Source organism: Lipotes vexillifer, unplaced genomic scaffold (genome assembly GCF_000442215.2).
Source record: "Lipotes vexillifer unplaced genomic scaffold, Lipotes_vexillifer_v1.1 scaffold149, whole genome shotgun sequence".
Classification (NCBI taxonomy): domain Eukaryota; kingdom Metazoa; phylum Chordata; class Mammalia; order Artiodactyla; family Lipotidae; genus Lipotes; species Lipotes vexillifer.
Window position 1 is genome coordinate 1,663,018 of NW_006779962.1, and position 22,847 is coordinate 1,685,864.

General features: G+C 62.5%; 1 protein-coding gene across 1 annotated transcript in view; it reads left to right on the plus strand.

The window, feature by feature from the left end:
- The window catches only part of RALGDS (ral guanine nucleotide dissociation stimulator), a 23,906-nt gene extending 1,588 nt beyond the window's left edge, over positions 1 to 22,318 (plus strand). Inside the window, exons 2-18 of the mRNA XM_007453095.1 lie at positions 8,863 to 8,973; positions 9,909 to 10,102; positions 10,683 to 10,742; positions 11,570 to 11,763; positions 11,954 to 12,192; positions 12,951 to 13,166; positions 13,347 to 13,450; positions 13,876 to 13,960; positions 15,275 to 15,343; positions 15,761 to 15,847; positions 16,337 to 16,369; positions 16,665 to 16,786; positions 16,984 to 17,079; positions 17,390 to 17,591; positions 17,722 to 17,964; positions 19,483 to 19,597; positions 22,060 to 22,318. Of these exons, the coding sequence (XP_007453157.1) occupies positions 8,863 to 8,973; positions 9,909 to 10,102; positions 10,683 to 10,742; positions 11,570 to 11,763; positions 11,954 to 12,192; positions 12,951 to 13,166; positions 13,347 to 13,450; positions 13,876 to 13,960; positions 15,275 to 15,343; positions 15,761 to 15,847; positions 16,337 to 16,369; positions 16,665 to 16,786; positions 16,984 to 17,079; positions 17,390 to 17,591; positions 17,722 to 17,964; positions 19,483 to 19,597; positions 22,060 to 22,235 (2,346 nt within the window). The 3' untranslated portion in view covers positions 22,236 to 22,318. The remainder of the gene's footprint in view (positions 1 to 8,862; positions 8,974 to 9,908; positions 10,103 to 10,682; positions 10,743 to 11,569; positions 11,764 to 11,953; positions 12,193 to 12,950; positions 13,167 to 13,346; positions 13,451 to 13,875; positions 13,961 to 15,274; positions 15,344 to 15,760; positions 15,848 to 16,336; positions 16,370 to 16,664; positions 16,787 to 16,983; positions 17,080 to 17,389; positions 17,592 to 17,721; positions 17,965 to 19,482; positions 19,598 to 22,059) is intronic.
- Positions 22,319 to 22,847: the final 529 nt, after the last annotated feature.

Sequence of the window (22,847 nt, forward strand, 5' to 3'; positions counted from 1 at the left end):
CCCGCTCCTACCTGACTGTGCACCAGCCTCCGACTCCCTGCGGCCAGGGTGGCAGAATCCAGGGTTGGAGCCTGGACGGAGGCCATTCCTGGGTCAGAGGGCTCAGCGGGGTTCCTGAGCCCCCGTGCTGGCGAGGGCCCCTTGGTATCCCTGCTTCGTCACTTTAGGCCCGGGTAAGTTGTAATTGCCAGCCTGGGTCTTGTGCCTCTGTGTGTCCCCAGTGCCTAGACGGGGCCGGGATGCATACTTACCCTAGGATAAAGCGCATCTCCCTGTCCAGAGAGGGGGGAAGGCAGTGGGTGGAGGGAGCTCTTGGTGGGAGAACCTCGGGCCGGGGAGACCCTTTATTGCTGAGCTTGGCCGGTGGCCCGGCCAGGCACACTCCCCGACCCTCATCCACCCACAGCTCTGGTCTTCATTAGTGGCTGGAGCGAGACCCCTGGGACGGTGGGGGTGGGCGGCCTGACACCAGCCCAGCACTCATCTGACTTTCATTATGTCTGGCAGCTCCTCGGGCTTTGTGTGCTGGAGGGTCCGGCCTGCGTGCTCGCAGGGGTGGGCCGCTCAGCTGCTTCTCTCCCTCCCTCCTTCCCTCCCTCTGTCTGTCTGTCTGTATCCCTGAGGAACCGAGGGAAAGGCAGAGGTGAGCCCTACCCCTGCCCAAGAGTCTGCCTTCTCTCCTTCTCTCTCTTTTTCCCCCTCTCCCGCCTCCTCTTCCTCACTGGCCCCAGCACTGAGATCCAGGCCGTGGCTGCTATTTAGAAATCAAAGGGGAAGCTTCTGGCTGGGGCAGGAAAACCAGGGTCCTGGCAGGAGAGGAGGCCACTGCCGGAAACCAAACACAATGACCATTTACCATGAGCTGGGGGAGGGGGTGGGGAAGTCCCTGTCCCTCCTGCCAACACCCCCCCCCCCCCCCTGGGGCCGATTTCCTGGTCGCTGGGGCCTGCCAGAGCTGAAGCGGCTGTTCGTGGTCCCTGTCCTGTCTGGAAACCACTAGGCAGTTTCTGTTTCCTTCCCCGGTCCCCCTTTCCTTAACAAGTCTCCACCCCGTCCTTCCCTCTCTGGGCTAACAGATGTCCTTACACATCTGGGCATCTGCTCATCATCGTACTTCTAAGCCAGGCCACTGCTGACCCAGCTTGGCCTGCGCAGTTATGTGCTTTCTGGAGGTCACCGGGCCCACGCCCCTGCCTCCGTGCAGGCCACTGCCTCAGCCAGGCAGGAGGAGTCCCAGAGTCCATAGCACCTACTGTCTGCAGACACCACCCCCTCGTTCCAGCTGGCTTTGACCAGCCCTCCCAAGTAGGTGCCAACCCCACTTTATAGGAGACTGGAGCTCAGAGAAGTGAAGTCCCTGAACTAAACGTACACGCAGCCAGCGAGGACGCAGCCAGGATTTGAAGCTGGGCAGTGTTCTGTGCTGGGCGCCTATTGTGTGCCAGAGCCCACAGGGATCAGAGAAGGATACCTCGCAATGAGACAATTACACATGCCCCAGGAGGATGGTGGAGCTGTTAGGGAAACGGAACCAGGCCCAGGCGGCCCAGAAGTCCCCATGCTTGGTGAAGGGTAGGGGTGCTTATAGGCCAGAGGAAGGTGAAAGTGCTTTGGGCCACAAGACACTGGGGAGAGCTTCAAGGAAGAAACAAGCCCACAGCTGGACCCTAAAGGTTTTAAATAATAGCTAATATGAGCCAGCACTTGGTGGGAGGCCGTGTGCTGAGTAGTTTGCGTTGCATTATGTCTTCTGGGGGTCAGGATCATCTGTCGTCCATTTAACAGATAGAACAACCGAGGTGCTAGATTGCACAAACTCACCGAGCCAGTGAGTGGCAGGGGCGGGATTCCCACCCAGGCAGGGAGCCTGCAAGCCCTGAGCGCAGTGCATGTGGGTGGAATGAAATGAGGAAGCCTTCTCGGATATGTGCAGGGGAGATGCGTCTCCCTCCAGCCTCCCCGCCTCCTTCCCCGTTGTCTGGTCTCTTGATCTCACGGTGTGCAGGGCTCCAGTCTAACCCCCAGGGCTCATTAGCCTTAGGCCAAGAGGCATGACCTGAGAGGTAGGGGTATGTATGTGTGTGTGTCTCTGTGTGTCTGTGTGTCTGTGTGTGTGTAAGTCTGTGTACTGTCATCTTCCAGCCAGGCTTCCTGGCGGGCTCCAAGGCGGGCAGCCTCCAGCAGCTGCACAGCCTGTCAAGTTCACGAGGGGCCTGACCGGCTGCCACCTGCTGGGCCCCCATGGACTCTCGGGTTCCCCTCTTGCTTTACTCCTCAGGGGCCAGGCTGGCTGGTACTGGGTCCTTGTTCCTTCTCTGGCTGGGAGGACTTCTCCGGACTGGGCACGCTGAGCTATTTCCCCAGCGGCTCCGGGATGGCCCTGGGGCAGGATCGGGTGGGGGCTCAGTGTTGGGAGGTGTTAGACCGCTGGCAGGCAGGACTGGGGCCCCATCCTCAGCCTGGAAGTTAGCCGTTTCCAGGCCCATCTTCACTGCTGGTGAGGAGGGTTTAGAGGAGACTTAGCCCTGGCCACCTGCAGCCTCCGAGCAGGCCAGTGGGGGTGGTTTGGGGAGGTGGCACCCAGCCACCCAGTGGAGGACTGGCTGCCTGTAAGGCCCTCACAGCGTGGCACCATGCTGTGTCTGCCCTGCCTCAGGCTCGGCGTCCGGCCTCTCAGGCTCAGGAGTGCCGCGTTGCTGGACACGTGGCTCCAGTGAAGCCACTGTCCCCAACCCAGTTCTGAGGAGGTGGGAGTTGAAACCTGCAGCCCAGTGCAGGAGAAGCGGAACTTTGAGCAGCCCCCAGTTTCCATCCCCTGACCAGCCTGTGGCAGGGGGTGGGGGAGGGGGTGAGCCGATGATTGCCAGAGGGGTGCTCGGTGAGCAGGGTGAGGGCGCCCAGCACGGGCCTGCATTCTGGAGCTCAGGGAGTGCGTGTTGCCCAGCGTTTTCCTCAACTCCCCAGGGAGCCCCCGGATGCTGGCACAGCCAGCTCTGCGGGCTCGAGGGAGGAGTGATGTTGTCCTTTTGACCCAAGGGGCAGCGTCGCGCATGCTGGTCCAGAGCTTGGGCTCTGGAGGGAAGAGAGCTGGGCTGGGAGGCCAGCTCAGCCTCTCGCAGCCCTAGACATGCTCTCGTTCCCTGAGCCTTGGTTTCCTTATCTGGACTTGATGCTAGTTGCCCCGCTTAGGCTTCTGGCGAGGACCGAAAGAGACAGGCGGCCTGACAAGCGGTCCCCATGGCGCCTGGTACTGCGTCAGAGCCGGACAGGCCATGGCTGCCACGATTGTGTTTTCTGACAAGGTGCCAGGGGAGTGCCCATGCCCAGGGTTCCAGGAGGACGCTGGCCAGCCTGGTCAGCATGGTGCTTCCCAGGCCTGGTTCTCGTAGCTGACCCCAGGCCTATGGGCGCCCTGGCCATCCTGTGGCAGGAGCCCCTACCAATCCCCTCTCAGTGGAGAGGTGCGGGTGCGAGGGAACTGCCACTCCCGGCCCCCCCGCCCCCCTCTGGCTGTGTGACCTGAGGAAGCCTGTTCTGTCTCTGGTCTCCCTCTAGCATGTGTGTGACCAGGGGCTGAACTGCACTTTGAGGCTGTGACCGTGGCAGCCACCGGTGGAGCGAGGCCTAGGTGTATCTCCATGGCACATGACTGTCACGGGCCAGGGTTCAAATCCCTGCCCCGGCTGCCTCTTCCTGGCTCCTGACGGGGATGAGCTCCCCTCCTGGCTTTCGCCACCCATCAAGTGAGGTGTCGGGAGGATTAAATGTGATGAGTGTGCAAAGGGCCTGACACCTGGGAAATGCCCTCAAGTGCTGTATGCTGTGGCCAGTGGTGTTGATGTCAGCTGGCCCTCCCTCCACGCCCTCGTGAGAGACCACCCTCCTCCTCATCTGTCACCAGCCATGCCCCCTTGCAGCCCTGGCCCCTAGAGGCCTGACGGTCGGGAGCCAGTCCCGGGGGGGAAGGAGGACGAGGTGGGCAAGGCCAGCCTGAGGTCTGGTCTCCGCTCTCCACTGGTGGCACGTTTCTCTTCTAGATGCTGACGAGTAGCCAGGCTCGGGCTGGCCGAGAAGGTTCTTGGGAAGAGGGGTCAGCCTCTTTGGAGGATCAGCACAGGCTGGTCCCCAAACTGCAGTTTCTGGGGTCACTGAGCTCCCCGGTTGCCCTGCCACCCAGGCACCTCGTGTGGTCCCCTACTAAGGCCACCTCTGGGCTGCACTGCCTGGGGACCAGGAGCGTGGCCACCCCCATCCAGGGCTGACCTTGAGTCCTCACTGGGGGTCTGTTCATGTCCTCAGGCTCAGGGTGCAGGACACCCACCTGGGGTGGGGGCAGGCCCGAGGGTGGCACCTCGTCGCCCACCGGGAGGGCCACGCACATTTGGCGTTTTCTTTCTCCCTCCCTGGGCACACAATCTGAGAGATGAACCAGGGCTTGGACACTTTCTACTTGACCATCTCCTCTGGGCCTTGGTCTCCACCTCTGTAAAATGGGTGCTCGACTTTGTATTCAAACTGTCCCGGGATCCTGGGATTCAGAGAGACTAAGCAGCCCTGTCTGATCCCTGATCCCTCTTGTGATTTGGCTCCTGCATTCAGACAGAAGGCTAAAAGGTCAGAAAGCCGCAGGCCTGGTTCCCTCCTCCGCACAGATTTAGGATGACCCGCTCTCCCTTTCACCTGGCCCTCCTCCAGCTCTCTGGGCATCTGGCAGGTCTCCCGGGAGGTTTTCCCTGGCCCGGTGTCCATCGTCAGCTCGCCAGCCACAGCGCCCTCAGGTCCTGTTCCTGGGTGCTTTGTATGCATGGCGCTGAGCCGCTCATGTCCCCTCTCGTGACCCCTGCGGCCTTCGTCCCCTCGGAGAGCTGCTGCCCTTCGCCCATCTCTCAGACAGTCTCACTGAGGCCAAGGGCTGCAGGGCTCAGCTGAGCTGGGAGCCAGAGCCCTGCAGGAAAGACAGTACCTGTGGGTCCGGTGGGCCCTGGAGGAGGGACCTCGTATGCCCAGGGCTGCAGGGTGCTGGCGGGTGGCTGGGTCAGGGCCTCGGGTGACCTCTGTGACTCAGTGGGCCTGAGCAGCAGCTCAGCGGGGTGCCATGAGGTCCCCGGGCAGTGATCTCATGCACGTGGGGGCCACCGCCCCCCCACTGCCCCCTTCCTCGCCTGAGTGAGACCAGGTTTCTCCACGTGCAGCCCCAGGGAGGAGGCCACGGTGTGGCTTCAGGCCCTCCTCCTCCGTGAGCCCCTGGCCAGTGAGGGGGAGACGGTCTGCAGCCAGAGGCGTCTGTGGGCCTGGAGGCCCCGCGTGGTCTCCAGTTGGAGCTTCCACAGCAAACGTACAGCTGTGTGGGAAGAGAGAGGTCACCAGGACGGGAGAAGGCTCCACCCCCGTGTGTGCAGGCACGAGCCACCTTCTGGGGGAGATGGCAGGGCTGGAAAAGGCCCAGTAGGTCCCCTCTGTTCTCTCCAGAAATGAGGGTGGGATCGGCTCCCGGCAACCCTGTTACTCTGTCTTGCGGGAATCGGGGCTCGGCCTGCAGTCAGTTGGGGCCACGGCATCCTACTGGCCCATCACCCCAAGAAGGCTGACCAGGTGACACACTAACATGTCACCCAGGCTGTTTCCTTGTCCCTGGGGCTCCGGGCTGTGCTCCGAGGGACAGCGGGGTGTGGGGCACCCTGGTACCCGTTCTGCCAGCCTCTGCTCACGGGGGCCTGGAGGCATCTCACCACCCTCGCTCCAGACCCAAGTGGTGGAAGGCTGGGCAGTGTGTGCAAGGCCCAGCTGCCAGCTGGGTCCCCGGGCCCTGGGGACATCTGTGGGTGCCTGCTTGGGGCGGGACAGGAGGATCTGTCCCCTGAGGACACAGCCACCCACCTGGCGTTGTTTTCCCCTAAGAGCTCACTGCTGCCCTGTGGACGCCTCCCCCCAGGGCGTCTGCTGTTTGCTCGGCCATGCCCTCCCCCAGGAGCTCCCAAGCCCCTGCCAGAGCATCCCCAGGGCCTTGGTGCTGCCCACACGGACTGCCTGTTCCCGGGCCTTTGTGCTGTCTGCTCTGCTAACAGGATGGGTCACCTGTGGGGTCCATGGCCCAGCCCTTCCTGCCCCAGAGGGTCCCAGGGCAAGTGCCAGGGCTGTCGGCCGCTGTCCTTCTCTGTCCCTGGAAGCGCGGTGGGAGCGCGGAGCAGACGCCCCCCTCTGCCGCTTTGTGCCCAGGATGCGGGCAGCTCTCTTTGGATCCCGCCCTGCCGTTGTCTCTTAGTCGACGGTTTAAATGGCGCCTGCTCTGTGCGCTGCTTGGACGATCTGGTTTTGTTCCTGCTGCTGGGCTGCGGTGAAGGGCCCGGAGAGGACAGGGTTAGCTCCGCGGGGCTGGAGCAGCTCCCCATCTGTGCCACGGGGCGGTGACTCCCCCTGGCCCAGCATGTGCGGCTCTCAGCGTCCTGCCCTGCCCCCCACCGGCCTGGCAGAAGGGGGCCCCTCGGGGTGGGGGAAGGGCTCGGGATCACATGACGCCTGGGCAGGGCAGCCAGCTGCTCGGCTGCCAGCGAGGCCCATGGCTCATTGTAGAGCCGCTATTTAGGCCCGCTCAGGGATGGCGAGGCCTCCCGTTGGTTGGCCTGGCCAGGAAGCACTTCTGTCCAGCAGGCCTTGATGGGGCCCCGCTGGGAGCCAGGTGCTGTGTGTGCTCCCACGGGGTTCGAGTCCCGTGCCCACAGTCAGGCAGGTCCAGCACGGGAACTCTAAACTGCTGCCAGTGACTTGGGTGCTCAGGACACTGTCTGGCTCCAGGCTGGACCAGAAGTGGCTGGAATCCCCCAGAGAGGGACGGGCCTTTCCAGGGTGGGTAGCAGCCTTTGAGAGAGGCAATCGAGGACCCCTGAGGAGAGGTAGGGATGGGTGGACAGGGCCCTGGTCTCGCAGGTGGATGGCAGGCCCCTGACATCACCCATCACCGCGGCCTCTTCTAGGCCGGGGAAGGATGTGTGACCCAGGGGAGGAAAGTGCGCATCTGTTTCGGTTCTGCCTCAGGAGGAGGAGTTTCCCCTCCTCGATGGAAGTGCTGGACCTCCCCAAGCGTGGGCTCTTGAGGTGAGGGCCCTCTACCTGCGGGATCCCTGCTGACTTCCAAGAAACGCCTGGCTGTGTCTCCAGAGACGGCGAAGGGTCAGGAGCCCCGGTGCGATTGCACTGGCTCTCCCGTTGGTGCAACGCCCAGAGTGGGAGGGCGGCCTTGGGTCCGAGGATGTAGACTTCTGGGCGACGGCTCCCAGGCCTCCCAGAGCCCTTGAGGCCGGAGGTCCAGGCCCGCCCCGCTCCTTAGCCCCTGACCCCAGGGGTGCTGATGTCCGGGGGTACAGCCCACAGGACACTGGGCACCTGGTTCCTACCCAGGGGCCCAGCTTAGGCCGAGGGATTTAGGGAAGGGCTGCCGGTGGGGCCCAGGCTGAGTCAGCACTTCCACTGGGCCTTCTGTGAGCTCCACGCCCACCCTGAGCTGGGGCAGTGACCCGTGATCCTCGCTGCTGGCATTGACCATGTGACTGTTGGCCCTTTGCCAGCTAGCACCTCCCCCCTCCTCCCTAAACTCTCAGAGGTCTGTCTCTTTACTCCTAGGCCCCCCTCCCCACTGCAAGCTCACCCCGTCCCCGGACAGGGGCAGTGGGAGAGGGGGTGGAGAAGCCCAGGGCAGCAACAACTGAGTGGCCTTGGCCAGGCCTTGATGCAGCCCCTGGGCCAGCCTGCCCAGCAGGAGGGATCACTGCCTTTTTTTTTTTTTTTTTTTTTTTTTGGGGGTACGCGGGCCTCTCACTGCTGTGGCCTCCCCCGTTGCGGAGCACAGGCTCCAGACGCGCAGGCCCAGCGGCCATGGCTCACGGGCCCAGCCGCTCCACAGCATGCGGGATCCTCCCAGACCGGGGCACGAACCCGTGTTCCCTGCATCGGCAGGCAGACTCCCAACAACTGCGCCACCAGGGAAGCCCGATCACTGCCTTTTAAAACAAGGGTCTTCCTGCCCAGGGTCTAGGAAGCAGCCAGATGACCGCCCCCCCCCGCCCCACCAACTTCCTGGCCTAGCCAAAGTCCCGTGGTTTTGGAGTTCTGTGGAACCCCAGGCATCAGCCCGGATGCCAGCAGTGTCATCATTCTCATGCTGTCCCCATGCACGTGATGATGAACAGGGAACTGGGAACTCCTCTGTTGCCCAAGAAGGTACACGACTGAATGAGCAGAAAGGGAAGGAAGTGGCCTTGGCTGTGGCCGTCGAGGATGCCCGCACCTGCCCCAGACCCGGGAGGCTGACTCCAGGGCTGGGGCAGCTGTTGCGGGGGCCGTATGGGCACATGAGGGTGAGGGGGCCAGGGACCTCACGCCCTGGGGGAGGCATCTTCTCGGGGGGCTAGAGCCCCCTAGGTGCAGTGGGCTGAGTTAGGGCCTCGGGGTCCTGGCTCCGCTGTTTATCCGCAGCGGCATGGCTTTGGATGGGTTGCCCTTCCCTCGGCTTCTGTGTAGTCACCTGTGAAATGACCGGGTAACAGTACTCGCCTTGGGGTGGGGGCGGGAGCGGGGGGACCCCCCTGGGCAGGGGCAGGCTGTCGTTGGAACCCCAGTGGGTACGTCTTGTTCACACCCAGCCATGGCTGGTGGGGTGAGGACGGGGGTGCTGGGGGCAGTGCCTGCCGCCCCGATAGTAACCCCCGGCCCTCCAGCTGTCGTCCTGTTAAATTCTGGGCTGGAGGTCTCTGTGGCCACCGACCTTTGCCTCATCTAGGGAGCAGGAAGTGGCACGGGGCGTCCCCCTGCCACACAGACAGGCAGGCCCCGACACCCCCGCCCGGCGGCCGGGCGCTGTCTTTGCAGAGCTCCACGCAGGAGATTGGCGAGGAGCTGGTCAACGGCGTCATCTACTCCATCTCCCTACGCAAGGTTCAGGTGCACCATGGCGCCAACAAGGGCCAGCGCTGGCTCGGGGTGAGTGTGGATGGGGGGGGGGGGGTCCGCGCCCCGAACCCCCCGGGATCCAGGGGCCACCCTGGCCACTCCACTGGGCTCCCTCCCAGGGCTTTCCTGCCTGAGGGGCCCCCAGTCCTGCTCCCAAAGGAATCTGGGCCCTCAGCCCTCCCCTACTGTCCAGCCCTGGGCTGGGCCAAGTGCATAGTTCACTGTTCACTTATTTGTATGAACATCAAAAAAAGACACTTGGCATACTATTCCCACCTCATGTTAGGCTGGGATCGTTTATGCATTTTATCCCAGTATTCCTTGTCTTAACGACTGTCCTTCCACACCTTCTCCAAGGCTTTCATCACCTTACTTAGTAGGGCTTTTTTTTTTTTTTTTTTAAACCCAAAAAGGGCTCAGCCTACTATATATGGTTCTCTGCAACTTGCCATCATGGAACACAACTCCATGACCCCTCCAGGTCAGAGCGGGGGCCTGACAGATGCGTAACATTTCAGAAGGGAGGCTGGTTACCAACCATAACTCAGCCTTTCACTGCCGTGAACCTTGACGGGATTCCTTTCTGCAGCCATTTCCACAGTGCCGCCCTGAATAGCCTCTGGGTCCTAACATACCGTGCCTTTCCACCCCAGGCTGAGCCTCTGTTTTCTCATCTCTAGAACGGGGATGCTTTGCCAGGGATCATGGGGACTCTGTCCTTAATACGGCAAGGTGCTGTCATTACTCGGCTAATAAAATGACCTGAAGGTGTTGGTATTGCTAGTTTTCATCATCCCCCACCTCCAGTTCAAAAGCCGAGACCATTTTTCTGTTCAGGGCACTCACGTCCCATCTCCGTCCAGAAGTCGCCAGGCGCTTGGGGCTTCCTCTGAGTTCCAGCCCCTGCCCTCCTCGTGGGCCACGGTGCTGTCGCTGACCGTCTGTGCCTCTCTGTCCCACCCCAGTATGAAAATGAGTCGGCCCTGAACCTGTACGAGACCTGCAAGGTGCGGACCGTGAAGGCAGGCACGCTAGAGAAGCTGGTGGAGCACCTGGTGCCCGCCTTCCAGGGCAGCGACCTCTCCTATGTCACCATCTTCCTGTGCACCTACCGAGCCTTCACCACCACCCAGCGGGTCCTGGACCTGCTGTTCCAAAGGTGAGTGCCCCGCCCCTCCCCCGGCACGGTGGCGCCCCGCCCACCCACTGGCTGTGTGTCTTGGGAATGTCGCTTTACCTCTCTGAGCCTCAGTTTGCTCACGTGAGGCCCGGGCTGCCAGGACTGTCGGATAGGCATGGACAGTGCGGCCCCGCGCCCGGCCCTGTGGAGAGGGCTGCTGAGGGCTGGGGTGGTTTTAATTAAGGTTTTCCTCTCCCCATGGAGAAGCTCTCTGCTTCCAGCCCCTGGGCAGAACGGTTTTCCCATTTGTAAAGGAGGTTCCAGATTCTGTCTCAGGGGTCCTTCCTGGGAGTAGCCAGAGCAGGGCTGGCTGGGGGCCGGCTGAGGGCCCAGGCCCACTCAGGCATCTGTAAGGTGCTGGTTGGGCTCATTCATTCAGCAATGCATACAAAGCACCTACTGTGTGCAGGCACTTTTCTAGGCGTTTGGCTTAATTCAGTGAACGGTGCAGACAAAAATCCCTGCCCTCCCGGGCTTCCATCCTAGTCGGGGGATCAGCCAGTAACACTAGACATCATAGCAGGTACGGTAGATGTGACGCCCTCACGGCCTCCTCTAGATACGGGTGCATCCTCCCTTATTCCAGCGAGGACGGCGGACCTCAGGACCAACTGAAAAAGTGAGTAGACTTTGGGTCTGACGGGAGAGGCTGGGCAGAACCCTGGCTGCCACACATCTTGTGATTCCCGCTGGAGGGCTGAGGTCTGGGAGCTTCTCCTGCAGGAGGAAAGGAGTCAGAGAGCTGTGGCTGGGGTCCCATGTCCCCAGGGAGCAGAGGGGAGGCTGGGGGCTCAGAGCCGGCCCCTGAGAGCATCCATCCCCACTCAGATCCGGGGCCCAGGACAGGAGGTGTGGGGGGCAAGCTGCTGACACTTCAGCCTCGCAGCCCAGTGTGAGTGCTCAGCTGGGGCTCACGGGAGCTCAGTCAGGGTCAGGGGGCCGGCTACGTCCCCACCACCAAGAATAGCGTCCCTGGGAGGACGAGACCCGCACTCCGGCGCACAGACCAAGGCAGCCGTCAGTGCGCGAGCTTCCGGTTCAGGTGCGCGAGGCCCGTGAAGGCCGGGCAGGGGGCACACTCTGCTTGTCCCCTCCTCCCTCCCCTGTTTATGCAGCGCCTACTGTGTGCGGCCAGGCCAGCGCGATGAACAGAGCGGGCGCGGCCCTCCCTGCCCTCCTGCAGTTTCCTTCCCAGTGGGGAGGGCCCGGGGGGCTGGGGGCAGACAGGAGAGAGTCAGGCTCCCCCAAGGAAGGGAGAGGTGGTCACCAGGGACGGAGGGCCCCTTCCTACCAAGACTGCCGACCAGGCCTGCCCCTGCCTGGCAGCCCACTGCGGGTGGGGCAGGGGCGGGCCCAGAAGCCCAGCCCCCATGGGGGAGCCAGGGGAGGGCCGCGTGGAAGGAAAGGCCAGGCCCCTGACTCTGCTGCCCGCCCGCCTGCCCCCAGTGCCGTCTCCTCCATCCTGGGCACCTGGCTGGACCAGTACTCCGAGGACTTCTGTCAGCCCCCGGACTTCCCCTGCCTCAAGCAGCTGGTGGCCTACGTGCAGCTCAACATGCCCGGCTCTGACCTGGAGCGCCGGGCCCACCTTCTCCTGGCCCAGCTGGAGCACACAGAGCTCACCAAGGCAGAGCCGGAGGGTGAGGAGAGGGGTCGGTGCTGGACACGCAGGAGCCCCCGAGGCTGCCTCAGACCGCGCACGTGGGGACCGCTGTCGGGGAGACGTCCTGGGGTGCTTCTTGAGCTGTGGCTTCTCTTAGAAGGCAGTGATGTGGTTTCTGTCTTGGAAGAAAAGGCAGGCGTGTTGCTGAGCTCCGCTCCTCTTTGCAGCTCTGGCTCCAGCTCTGAAGCCAACTGCAGCCCTCGAGCCAGTGCCGGCTCCAGCTCTAGCACCCAGGCCGGTGCCAGGTCCAGACCTCGAGCCAGCTCTGGCACCAGCACCATCTCCAGCCCCAGAGCCTTCCTGGCCTTCACCTGTGGCTGCAGAGAACGGGCTGGGTGAAGAGAAGCCTCACCTCCTGGCGTTCCCGCCCGACCTGGTGGCAGAGCAGTTCACGCTGATGGACGCGGTAGGCAGCTCATCTCAGCAGGGCAGGCAGGGGTGCACCTTCCTTCAGGCGTCTGCCCTGCCCTGTCCAGAGCTGATGTCCTGCCCCAAATCCCATGACAAACCGTGTCGCCTGGGCAGGTTTCCTCACCCGAAGGCCTCGACTCCCCTCCAGGCTGTGGACCCAGGCCCCATCCCTCGCACACGGTGTCTGGGTGGAATGAGGTGGAACGGTAGAAAACTGGGCGGGGTCTGGCCCACCCGGTAGCGGATGGGCGCTCGCTCCATGGGCCGCCCCCCCTGCCCCCCACGTCTGCTGAGGAGGCCTCACCAGCTTCAGTACTTAGCAGGCACCTGGTGCGTGCTAGAAGCTGTGGCGGACGGCAGACGCAGCCTCTGGTTGTAGTGCCCACATGAATGGGCATCTGGACAGGGGACAGGCCTGAGGTGTGATCAAGGGCTAAATGCACCACCTGGTATGGGCAGGTGTGAGCCGCATCTCGTGCTGGGAGTTAGGGTGGACTGGGGAAGGTGGCCACCTCTCTTTCCTCCCAGGGTCACCCTGGGTCACCTTGCGCTGGGTGCCCACAGTGGGCAGGGAGCAAAACCAAGAGACACCACCTCCCCGCACCTGCCCCGGCCAGGCTCGAGCCGCCTCCCCGGCTTCCAGAGCTCCAGCTCCGACCAGTGACCCTGCCTAGGCCTGGGGAGGGGGTGGGGGGGACTGTGGGCCTTGAGCTGGGGTGCAGCAGAGCCGGGTGACCTTCCCCCTGCCCCCAGGAGCTGTTCAAGAAGGTGGTGCCCTACCACTGCCTGGGCTCCATCTGGTCCCAGCGGGACAAGAGGGGCAAGGAACACCTGGCTCCCACCGTCCGTGCCACCGTCGCCCAGTTCAACAGTGTGGCCAACTGCGTCATCACCACCTGCCTCGGGGACCGGAGCGTGACGGCCCGCGCCAGGGCCCGGGTGTTGGAGCACTGGATCGAGGTGGCCCGGGTACGCGGCCGCCAAGGGCCCGGGGAACCCTTTCTGCCCCTGGGTTGATCTCATCCGACCCCAGGAGCACCTTCCGGGGCATCTGTCCCATCCGGGAGGGGGGGTGCCCCCCTAAGAGGCACTGAAGCTGGAGCAGGCGGGAGCTCGGCCGCCTCTCACAGCCTGGCCCCTCCCTCCCAGGAGTGCCGGGTCCTCAAGAACTTCTCGTCCCTCTACGCCGTCCTCTCTGCTCTGCAGAGCAACTCCATCCACCGGCTGAAGAAGACGTGGGAGGAAGTCTCCAGGTGGGCAGGCTTCTCCCTGGAGGGGCTCCAGGGTGGGCCTGGGGCCTCCCGCGGGGCTGGGTGCTGCCTGGAACCTGCCCAGGGACCGCGCATCCTGGGGGCGGGGTCTCTCAGGGCCAGCAGTTCTGCCTCAGGACCTGGTCTCCTTCTCTGGCAGGTACTGGCTTGAGCCACGCTGGGGATTTTCACGTGTCTACTGCAACCGCACGACTCTGTGCACTTAAAATCAGGACTGGCCAAAGCAGAGCCGCTCAGTCGACTGGGAATGGGGTTCCCCGGTGACCCACATGAGACCCACCCCTCCAGGCCTACCGAGCCCTTAGGGTCCAGCGGAACTGTTCGGCAGTTGGGGTCTCTGGGTCCTCAAATGTTTTTGCCCCCGCACCCCTCCCCACCATGCCCTCCTTTCTCCTTCCTTCCCCCAGGGACAGCCTCCGCATCTTTCAGAAGCTGTCGGAGATTTTCTCAGATGAGAACAACTACTCCCTAAGCAGAGAGCTGCTCATCAAGGTAGGGTCCGGGGGCTCAGGGTGGAGGGGCTTATGTTCCCACTGAAAGTTTCTTCGAAAATTTCTCATGGGATCTGTCGGGTCTCTGGGCAGGTGGGGCGCAGTTTGGGAGATGGGAGGCCCTAGTACAGGTATGGAGCAGGGCAGCTGGGCTGTTCCAGAGCTGCGGGCGGGTGAGGGGCAGGATTAGAGTCTCCTGGGTCCTCACTGGTCCCTCACCCGGCACTCAGGGGTGGATGAGGTCAAGGGTGAGGGTCTCTTCCTTCCCCAGACCAGCCTAGCCTGTCCCCACAAAGCCAGGCCCTGCTGTTCCTGTCTGCGCTGACCTCCGAGGGCCAGGCACCCCGCCTGCCCAGGGATGGCACTGCAGGGGCTGCCCAGCCGTCGTCCAAATGAGCAGACCCAGGAGGTAGATCTGGGGGCTGGGGGCTCTTCCCTCTGCCTCAGGGCAGACACTGCAAAGGAATCCAGGAACTCTTCTCAGAGTCTCACCACAGGGCCTTTGGTGGCCGTGACAAATGCCCCAGATGGCTTGTGGCAAGTGCACAGGGGTGCTAATGCATTCACGGGGGTCCTTCCCCAGAAACTTCCATACAAAGAGGAAGCAAAGTGTCACCACCCAGTGCTCCCAGCAGCCCCAGCTCACCCTCTCAGAGGTGGCACCAAGGAGACCCCTCCTGAGTGGCTGAAGGCAGAGCTCTGTGCAGGGGACATCCCGAGGGGCTCCGTGGGGCTGTGAAGGCCTTGGCGTGGCAGACACCCTGCTCAGCCAGGCCCCCCCAGACTCCCTGTCCCTCTCTCGATGGCTCGCCCGGCGGGGGGCCGGCACACACCAGAGGCTCTGAGCCCTTCTGAGGCTCATTCAGAGGCAAGGCGCTGCCTGTCTCTGGGCCTCAGTTTCCTCATCTGGAAAGTGGGCGAATGCTGACCCCGGGGTGCCAACCTCACGGGGAGGCAGTGAGGTTCAAGGGGGAAGGGAAATCTGCGTGAGTTTTGTGCAGGACCCTCCTACCCTCCTGCAGAGACGGGGGGGTTGGGGGGAACAACACAGCCACAGTGATGGAGGTGTGGCGCTGAGTCCTTGGAGACCCCGAGGGGCAGGTGTAATCCTCATCTGTACTTTCCAAGGAGGCCGGGCTGCTGGCCCACGTTCCCACAAGCCCGTGAGCACCCGAGCAGAGGTGCAGATCTAGGAATGGAGTACGCTGGGATGGCTGGAGCGTTTGCAGCAGTGATCAGGGCCAAGGTCGGGTCTGCTGGTGGGTGATGGGGGGAGGGGCAGAAGGCCTCACCGACCCTGTCCTCGGCCCTGCAGGAGGGGACCTCCAAGTTTGCCACCCTGGAGATGAACCCCAAGAGAGCCCAGAGGCGGCCGAAGGAGGTGGTGAGTGTGCCCGAGGCTGGGAGAGGAGGGGCTGCCCCAAGCCCCCGCTCCTGTAGCTGCGCTGCCTGACATGACCCTTAGACCGACCTCCTCCTGGGCCTGGGGGCGCTGCACCCTGACCAGCTGGTGTCGGGGGGCTGGTAGCCACCAGAGCAGGGGCCTGGAAGAGCTGGGCCCAGTGGGGATTTGGGAGGGGGGAGGGGCGGGGGCCATAGATCTTGGGGATTTGCCAAATACCAAGCCTGCAAGGTGAATTGAGGGAGTTTGGGTCCATGCATGCTGGGAGGGGGATTTGGGGGAAATGGCTAAAGGTCCCCCAGCTGCTCCAAGTGGGAGGCCTGAGTGGGGCTGAGGGGTTTTCAGGGGAGGGGCCTTGCTCATCAGTTCCTTCCCCCCCGCCCCGCCCAGTTGTCACAGGGTGTCATCCAGGGCACCGTCCCCTACCTGGGCACGTTCCTCACAGACCTGGTGATGCTGGACACTGCAATGAAGGACTATCTGTATGTGAGTGAGCCCAGGGCTGGGGTCGGGGTGGGGGTCCTGAGCCCCGAGCTCTCAGCAGAGGGTGCACCTCATCTTACGAGAGCCCCCTGGCCGTCCCTGTGTCCCGGGGACACCTGCCTATCTCGGCAGTGAGTGAACAGAGCTTGGTGCCCCGGCTGGTGGGGCTCAGAGCTGCAAGGGGTTTGACCTGCTGGGACACAGCCCCTCCCTCAGGTGGCGGCCATGGGTGGAGAGGCTGGGCCCTCCAGGGTCAGGCACATGTGGCCAACCTGGCCTTCCTGTCCAAGGCCTCAGTCTCTCTAGCTGTTCTCAGACCCCTGAGCCTCGGCGCCCCTCCCACCCCGCCCTGGCGCCCCGGTCCCACCCAGGTCCAGGTGTGTGTTGTGCTGCCCCCTGGTGTGTGCTCTGGGTAGTGCAGCCTGAGACCCGTGAGGGGCGGTCATGGGCTAGGGGCCACTTTCTGATGGACGCTGGCCGTGTGCTTTCCAGGGGAGACTGATCAACTTTGAGAAGAGGAGGAAGGTGAGCAGACGCAGCCTCACGGGAGGGGGACTGTGTGGGAGGCGGGATCAGAGCGCATCTGGCTAGAACAGCTGGCTCCGACCCCTCCCTGTTACAGTTTTGGGGAGAGCTGGATACAGAGGGAGGGGGAGCCTCTCCCACGGGAGGATGGGGCAGGAGGTCGAATCAAGGACACCTTCCTGGAGGGGCTGTTTGAACCTGGCTGTGAGGACAGGGTGGGAAGTGGGGACCCAGAGGCTGGCACAGGCCCGGCCCACCCAGACCGTCAGCGTCCTGTCCTTCCCTCTGGCCCCAGGAATTCGAAGTGATCGCCCAGATCAAGCTGCTCCAGTCGGCCTGCAACAATTACAGCATCGCACCCGAAGAGCACTTTGGGGCCTGGTTCCGGGCTATGGAGCGGCTCAGCGAGTCTGACAGGTGAGTCCGGGCAGGAGCTGGGGTGGGGGCACACATGGGCTGTCCCTGGGCAGCTCCAGAGAGCCTGTGGCTTGGGATCCTGGGCAGCCTTGGGTGCCGTCGCTGGTGACGGCCGGGCCCCTGGACTCTAGCTGCCGGGCAGGCACCGGGAGGGAGACCCGAGTGCAACTCCCCACAGCCGCCGCTTTGTCCTGTAGCTACACCTTGTCGTGTGAGCTGGAGCCCCCTTCCGAGTCGGCCAGCAGCACCCTCAAGGTCAAGAAGAACACGGCCATCGTCAAGCGCTGGAGCGAGTTGAGTGCCCGGGTGGGCAGGGGCGCTCCCTCGGGGCTCAGGGAAGCTTCGGGCTGCGAGAGGGCTCGGGAGTCAGGCAGCTGGCACTGGGATCCCGGCTCCCCCGCCGACAGCCCTGTGACTGGGCCACTTGCTCCACCCCTCTGGGCCTCAGTTTTTCCCCCTGTGAAATGGGGTGATGCTAAATGATCTGTCGGGCGCTGGAGCCAACGGGGTGATTGCCTGAGCGCTCGGCACAGAGTGCAGGGGACAGGGGTGGGCTGTGTCCCAGGAGAGGCCTCCCCCAAGTCAGCCAGCCCTTCCGTGCAGCCGCCAGGCCCCCAGCACGGAGCTCAGTACCGGCAGCAGCTGCCACTCCAAGTCCTGTGACCAGCTCAGGTGCGGCCCCTACCTCAGCAGCGGGGACGTTGCCGACGCACTGAGTGTCCACTCGGCCGGCTCCTCCAGCTCCGATGTGGAGGAGTTCACCATGAGCTTTGTCCCAGAGTCCCCTGACGGCCAGGGCAAGAAGGTGACCGCCCCACCCCCGCCCCGACAGCCCGTCTCAGCCCTTCCTAGGCCCAGAGTTCCCCGCTGCACACCAGAAGCCGCCGGAGCTGGACGGTGGCCCGGGGCTTCCGCTGATCGTGTCGTCCCCGCAGTTCTGGGAGTGCACCTCCCAGTCGTCCCCGGAGACCTCCGGCATCAGCTCGGCCTCCAGCAGCACCTCGTCCTCCTCAGCCTCCACCACGCCCGTGGCCACCACACGCACCCACAAGCGCTCCGTGTCAGGGGTCTGCAGCTACAGCTCCTCCCTGCCCCTCTACAACCAGCAGGTGGGCGACTGCTGCATCATCCGGGTGAGCCTGGACGTGGACAACGGCAACCTGTACAAGAGCATCCTGGTGAGCCGGGCGGGCGTCCCCACGGACCCCTCACTCTGCCGGGCAGCAAATCCATATTGAACACCATGGGTCGTCCCTGCCCTCCCAGAGCTGGTCTCCTGGTGGGTTGGGAAGGACAGAGGGCCAACCAGGGAAAGGAATCAAAACAGCTAGTGTGGGCTTCCCTGGTGGCGCAGTGGTTGAGAGTCCACCTGCCGATGCGGGGGACGCGGGTTCGCGCCCCGGTCTGGGAGGATCCCACGTGCCGCGGAGCGGCTGGGCCCGTGAGCCGTGGCCGCTGAGCCTGCGCGTCCGGAGCCTGCGCTCCACGGCGGGAGAGGCCACGGCAGTGAGAGGCCCGCGTACCGCAAAAAAAAAATCCCCAAAACACCAGCTAGTGTGTTGATGGTGATCCGTGCCGGGGTGGTGGACTAGGGGTTTACAGCAGCAGTGGGGCAGGACCTCACCCATAACGGGCCTGAGTATAGCGGGGGAGGAGGGAGCAGCGTGCAGCCTCCCAGGACGGGAGTGTGCCTGGGGCTTGGAAGAGAAGCAGGAGGTCCGCAGTGAAGGAGCGGCGGTCGGGTGAAGAGTAGGGCTCAGCAGAGCCGGCCAGCGCCGGGGGCCTGGGTCTCACGCGAGACAGGTGGGAACACTGTTCATTGGAGCACAGGAGGGGCAGCAGTGACTTCCGGCCTCTCCGTGGGCGATGGGCTGGTGCCAGCAGATGCAGGGCGGCCAGTTAGGAGGCGGCTGCTGCAATCCAGGGGGGATAGCAGTGGCTGCGCCAGGCCGGTGGCCGCGGAGGTGGCCGGCAGTGTCAGACGCCGGGGATAGTTGGAGGTGTCGAGATCTTGCCAGTGGGAGTTGCCCACAAACACTGTGTATCTTGAGGCGAGGTTGGGGGCTGGGGGGACTCCTCTCATCCTCCAGACCTCAGGCTGCCAGTGAGCCATTTGCACCCCCAGAATCCTCCCCTATCCTCCCACCCTGGGTCAGATGCCCAATTAACGCTGTCACCTGTGTCACCCCGAGTCTAAGGCCCGCCTGTGCTCTGGCCCTTGGGGTCGAGGCAGCAGGGCTCGGCCTGCACTCTCCAACACTGCAGCCTCCAGCCAGTGCAGGCCTGGCACGCAGGCGGCCACTGGGCATCCAGCCAGCTCCTCCTCTCTCACCTCCAGGGCTGGGACTAGATGCCTTCTGTACCCGGGTGCAATGATACCATTGTCCTGGATGGGCAGGGTCAAGGGGGACGGTTAAGGGAAGCAGCCCCGGGGGCAGGCAGTTGCCCTAGGTGGTGTTGGGGGAAGGTGGCAGGCTTGCAGGAGATGGGGGTGTAAGTGATCGGGGTCCATGGAGGCCTCCCCAGAGGGGCAGGAGAAGGAGGCACAACCCCCCTGGACCCAGCCTCCAGTCAGGGGCTGTGAGCCCCTGTGCGCACGGCGCCGAGGCAGCTCTGAGGGCCCTTGGCTGCTACACCCTGGACCCTCAAGCTACACCAGACCCTTGCCCTGATGGCCTGTCCCCCACCCCGTCCAGGTGACCAGCCAAGACAAGGCTCCAGCTGTAATCCGCAAAGCCATGGACAAACACAACCTGGATGACGATGAGCCAGAAGACTACGAGCTGGTGCAGGTTATTTCGGACGATCGAAGTAAGTCAGGGCCGGTCAGGCGGGCGATGGGGCCGGGGGGCAGGGAGCACCGTGCCCCAGGCCCACCACCCCAGAAGACGTGCCACCAGGGTGGGCGTGGGCTTTGTCCACACACAGACCTGCCTAGGGGCAGCTCTGGATCCCCCCAGTGTCTCCTCACTGGCCCCTGGTGGCTGCTGGGCCCTTGTCCCTTGCCCTTCCATGGCCGTGAACAGTCAGTGGGAGACCTCGTTCAGTGCTAGCATCGTTGAGGAGGGGAGAGAAAAGGCTGTTCTCCTGGGGCCGGGCAGCCAGATGGCCGAGCCCACAGGCCGTACAAAAGGGCGTTTTCTGGCTAAGATGGGAAATGAGTGCTTCAGAAAAGATCACAACTACTGTGGATTAAAGCATCGAATTTGTGAAAATCCATGAACGTATGACACTGTCTTAGTCCGTTCTGGCTGCTATAAGAAAATACCACCACTGGTGGCTTCTAAATGACAGAAATTTATTTCTCCTGGTTCTGGAGCTAGAAGTCCAAGATCAGGGTGCCAGCATGGTCAGGTTCTGGTGAAGGCCCTCTTCTGGGTTGCCGGCAGCTGCCTTCTCACTGTGAACCCAAATGGTGGAAGGGTGTGGGGAGCTCTCTGGGGTCCCTTTCATAAGGACACGAATCCCATTCGCGGGGCTCCACCCTCATGACCTGATGGCCTCCCAAAGGCCTCACCTCCTAATCCCATCACATTGGGGGTTAGGATTTCAACGAATTTAGAGAGGACAGCAACTTTCAGCCCATAGTAGATACTAAACACAGAGGCTACTAGGGAGCAGCTGGGTATTATAAAAACTGGGAAAGGGAAAGGATCAAGAACAAGCACAGACTTGGAACCAGACAGCTACGGCTTGTAGACCTCGGGCAAATTCCTTAAGTCCTCTGTGCCTGTTTTCCCATCCCCACAATGGAGATAAAATAGGTAGTGAGTTGATCCATATATGCATGGATTATATGCTCATGTGTGTACGTGTGCCGTAGATGTGCCATAACTGCAAAGATTATCATCACTCTTTTCTTTCCCATGAGCTGATCCCGCATTCACAGCCGTTACCCAGACAGTTAGCAATGACCCGCCACCATCCCTAGAAGTTGTTTTCTAAATCCTCTCTTACCTTGTTGCACCATTTTGGTGAGGTGAGCAAGGCAGGTGGGACCCCCACCTTACAGATAAGGAAGCGTGAGACCTAGACAGATTAAGAGTAAGAGCCACACGATGGAGCCCAGAGCACACATGTTCCAGCCCAGCAGTGGAGAGTAGCAGGCTCAAGGCCAGAGGAGAGGGTGAGAAACAGAGCCAAGAGCAAGTACCTGCTGGGAGCCTGGCACCCTTTGAAACCCTGTGCAGGAGGCCTGGGGCAAAGCCCGCCCTTAACTTGGCCCCAGAACCCTTGTCCTGAGTTGTGCAGGATTCCGGGGAGGTGATCTAGGTTCTAGAAAGCTTATTGCAGCTGGACGTCCTGATCAGTGAAGGCAGCAGGGGGCAGGATGGGGTGACCCTTTGCCAGCTGCAGACTGAGGTGGGGCTTCCTGGAGTCGGAGTCCTTTTTATTTTTATTTTTATTTTTATTTTATTTTAATTTTTGGCTGTGTCAGGTCTTCATTGCTGCGCACAGGCTTTCTGTAGTTGTGGCGAGCGGGGGCTACTCTTTGTTGCGGTTCGCGGGCTTCTCATTGCGGTGGCTTCTCTTGTTGCAGAGCGCGGGCTCTAGGTGCGCGGGCTTCAGTAGTTGTGGCACTCAGGCTCTAAGGTACGCGGGCTTCAGTAGTTGTGGCGCATGGTCTTAGTTTTTCCACGGCATGTGGGATCTTCCCGGACCAGGGATCAAACCTATGTCCCCTGCGTTGGCGGGCGTATTCTTAACCACTGCACCACCAGGGGAGTCCCCAGCGTCCTTTTTTTTTTGAGTTCCTTTTTATTAAAAAAATTAATTAATTATTTATTTATTTTTGACTGCGCTGGGTCTTTGTTGCTGCGTGCGGGCTTTCTCTAGTTGTGGCGCGCAGGCTTTTCACTGCGGTGCCTCCTCTTGTTGCGGAGCACGGGCTCTAGGCGTGCAGACTTCAGTAGCTGCGGCACACGGGCTCAGTAGTTGTGGCTCGCGGGCTCTAGAGCGCAGGCTCAGTAGTTGTGGCGCACGAGCTTAGTTGCTCCACGGCATGTGGGATCTTCCCAGACCAAGGATCAAACCCGTGTCTCCTGCATTGGCAGGCGGATTCTTAACCACTGCGCCACCAGGGAAGTCCCTCGGTGCCTCAGCAGAGTCTGTCCCAGGCAGGTGTCATTAAGAGGGGTCCTTGGTGGTCCTGGAGTTGCATTGAGGGGTCTCAGGTCTCTGGATCAGGCCTGCCCTCCTGGGGGCTCTCAAGTGGTGGGGTGTCCAGTGGGGCCCGCATAAGCACAGCTGACCCTCTGCCCCTCCCCGACCAGAGCTGAAGATCCCTGACAACGCCAATGTGTTCTACGCCATGAACTCTACTGCCAACTATGACTTTGTCCTAAAGAAACGGACCTTCACCAAGGGGGCAAAGGTCAGGCATGGAGCCAGCTCTACCCTCCCCCGCATGAAGCAGAAGGGACTCAAGATTGCCAAGGGCATCTTCTAACTTGTCCCTAGCTGGCCAGCCACAGAGCTGCCCTTCCCAGGGTCTAGCTGGCTGGGCAACTAAGCACTTACAGACTACAGTGGCTCAGGCCAGGTGGGCACCTGTGCCCAAGCTGCCAGCCCAGGCCACCCCCAGACTCCAGTTTCACCCTGAACCTCTCCTGCTGCCGGGATTGATGCCTGCCAGTCGAAGGGCTGACCTGGCCTCCCGTGGACCACTCGCTGCCTTAGGTGCCTTCTGCTCTCTGGAACCAGAGGACTAGCTGACTTTTGCCAAGGAGCGCTGCCAATGGGCACGGAGCCCTGCATGCCGCCGGGCACTGCCCTCCGTACACTTCCCTCACACCTTCCCAGGTGTGGGCCACTGCCACCTGTGCCCATGGGCACCCCAGGGCACCACTCATCCACCGGGTCTGACCACTGCAGTTCTCTCCTCCCACCATTGTGGCCTTCCTCAGGCTGCACCAAAGATTCCATCATCGAGGCCAACTGAAAGTGAGGGAGTCTCGCCCACTGCCCACTCCAGCCCTCCCCTGGCAGAGGAGAGAGGCACCCCCTTCACGGACCACACTCTTAACCGGTGAGTGAGGACGGTCTCGGCCAAGTCCCACTG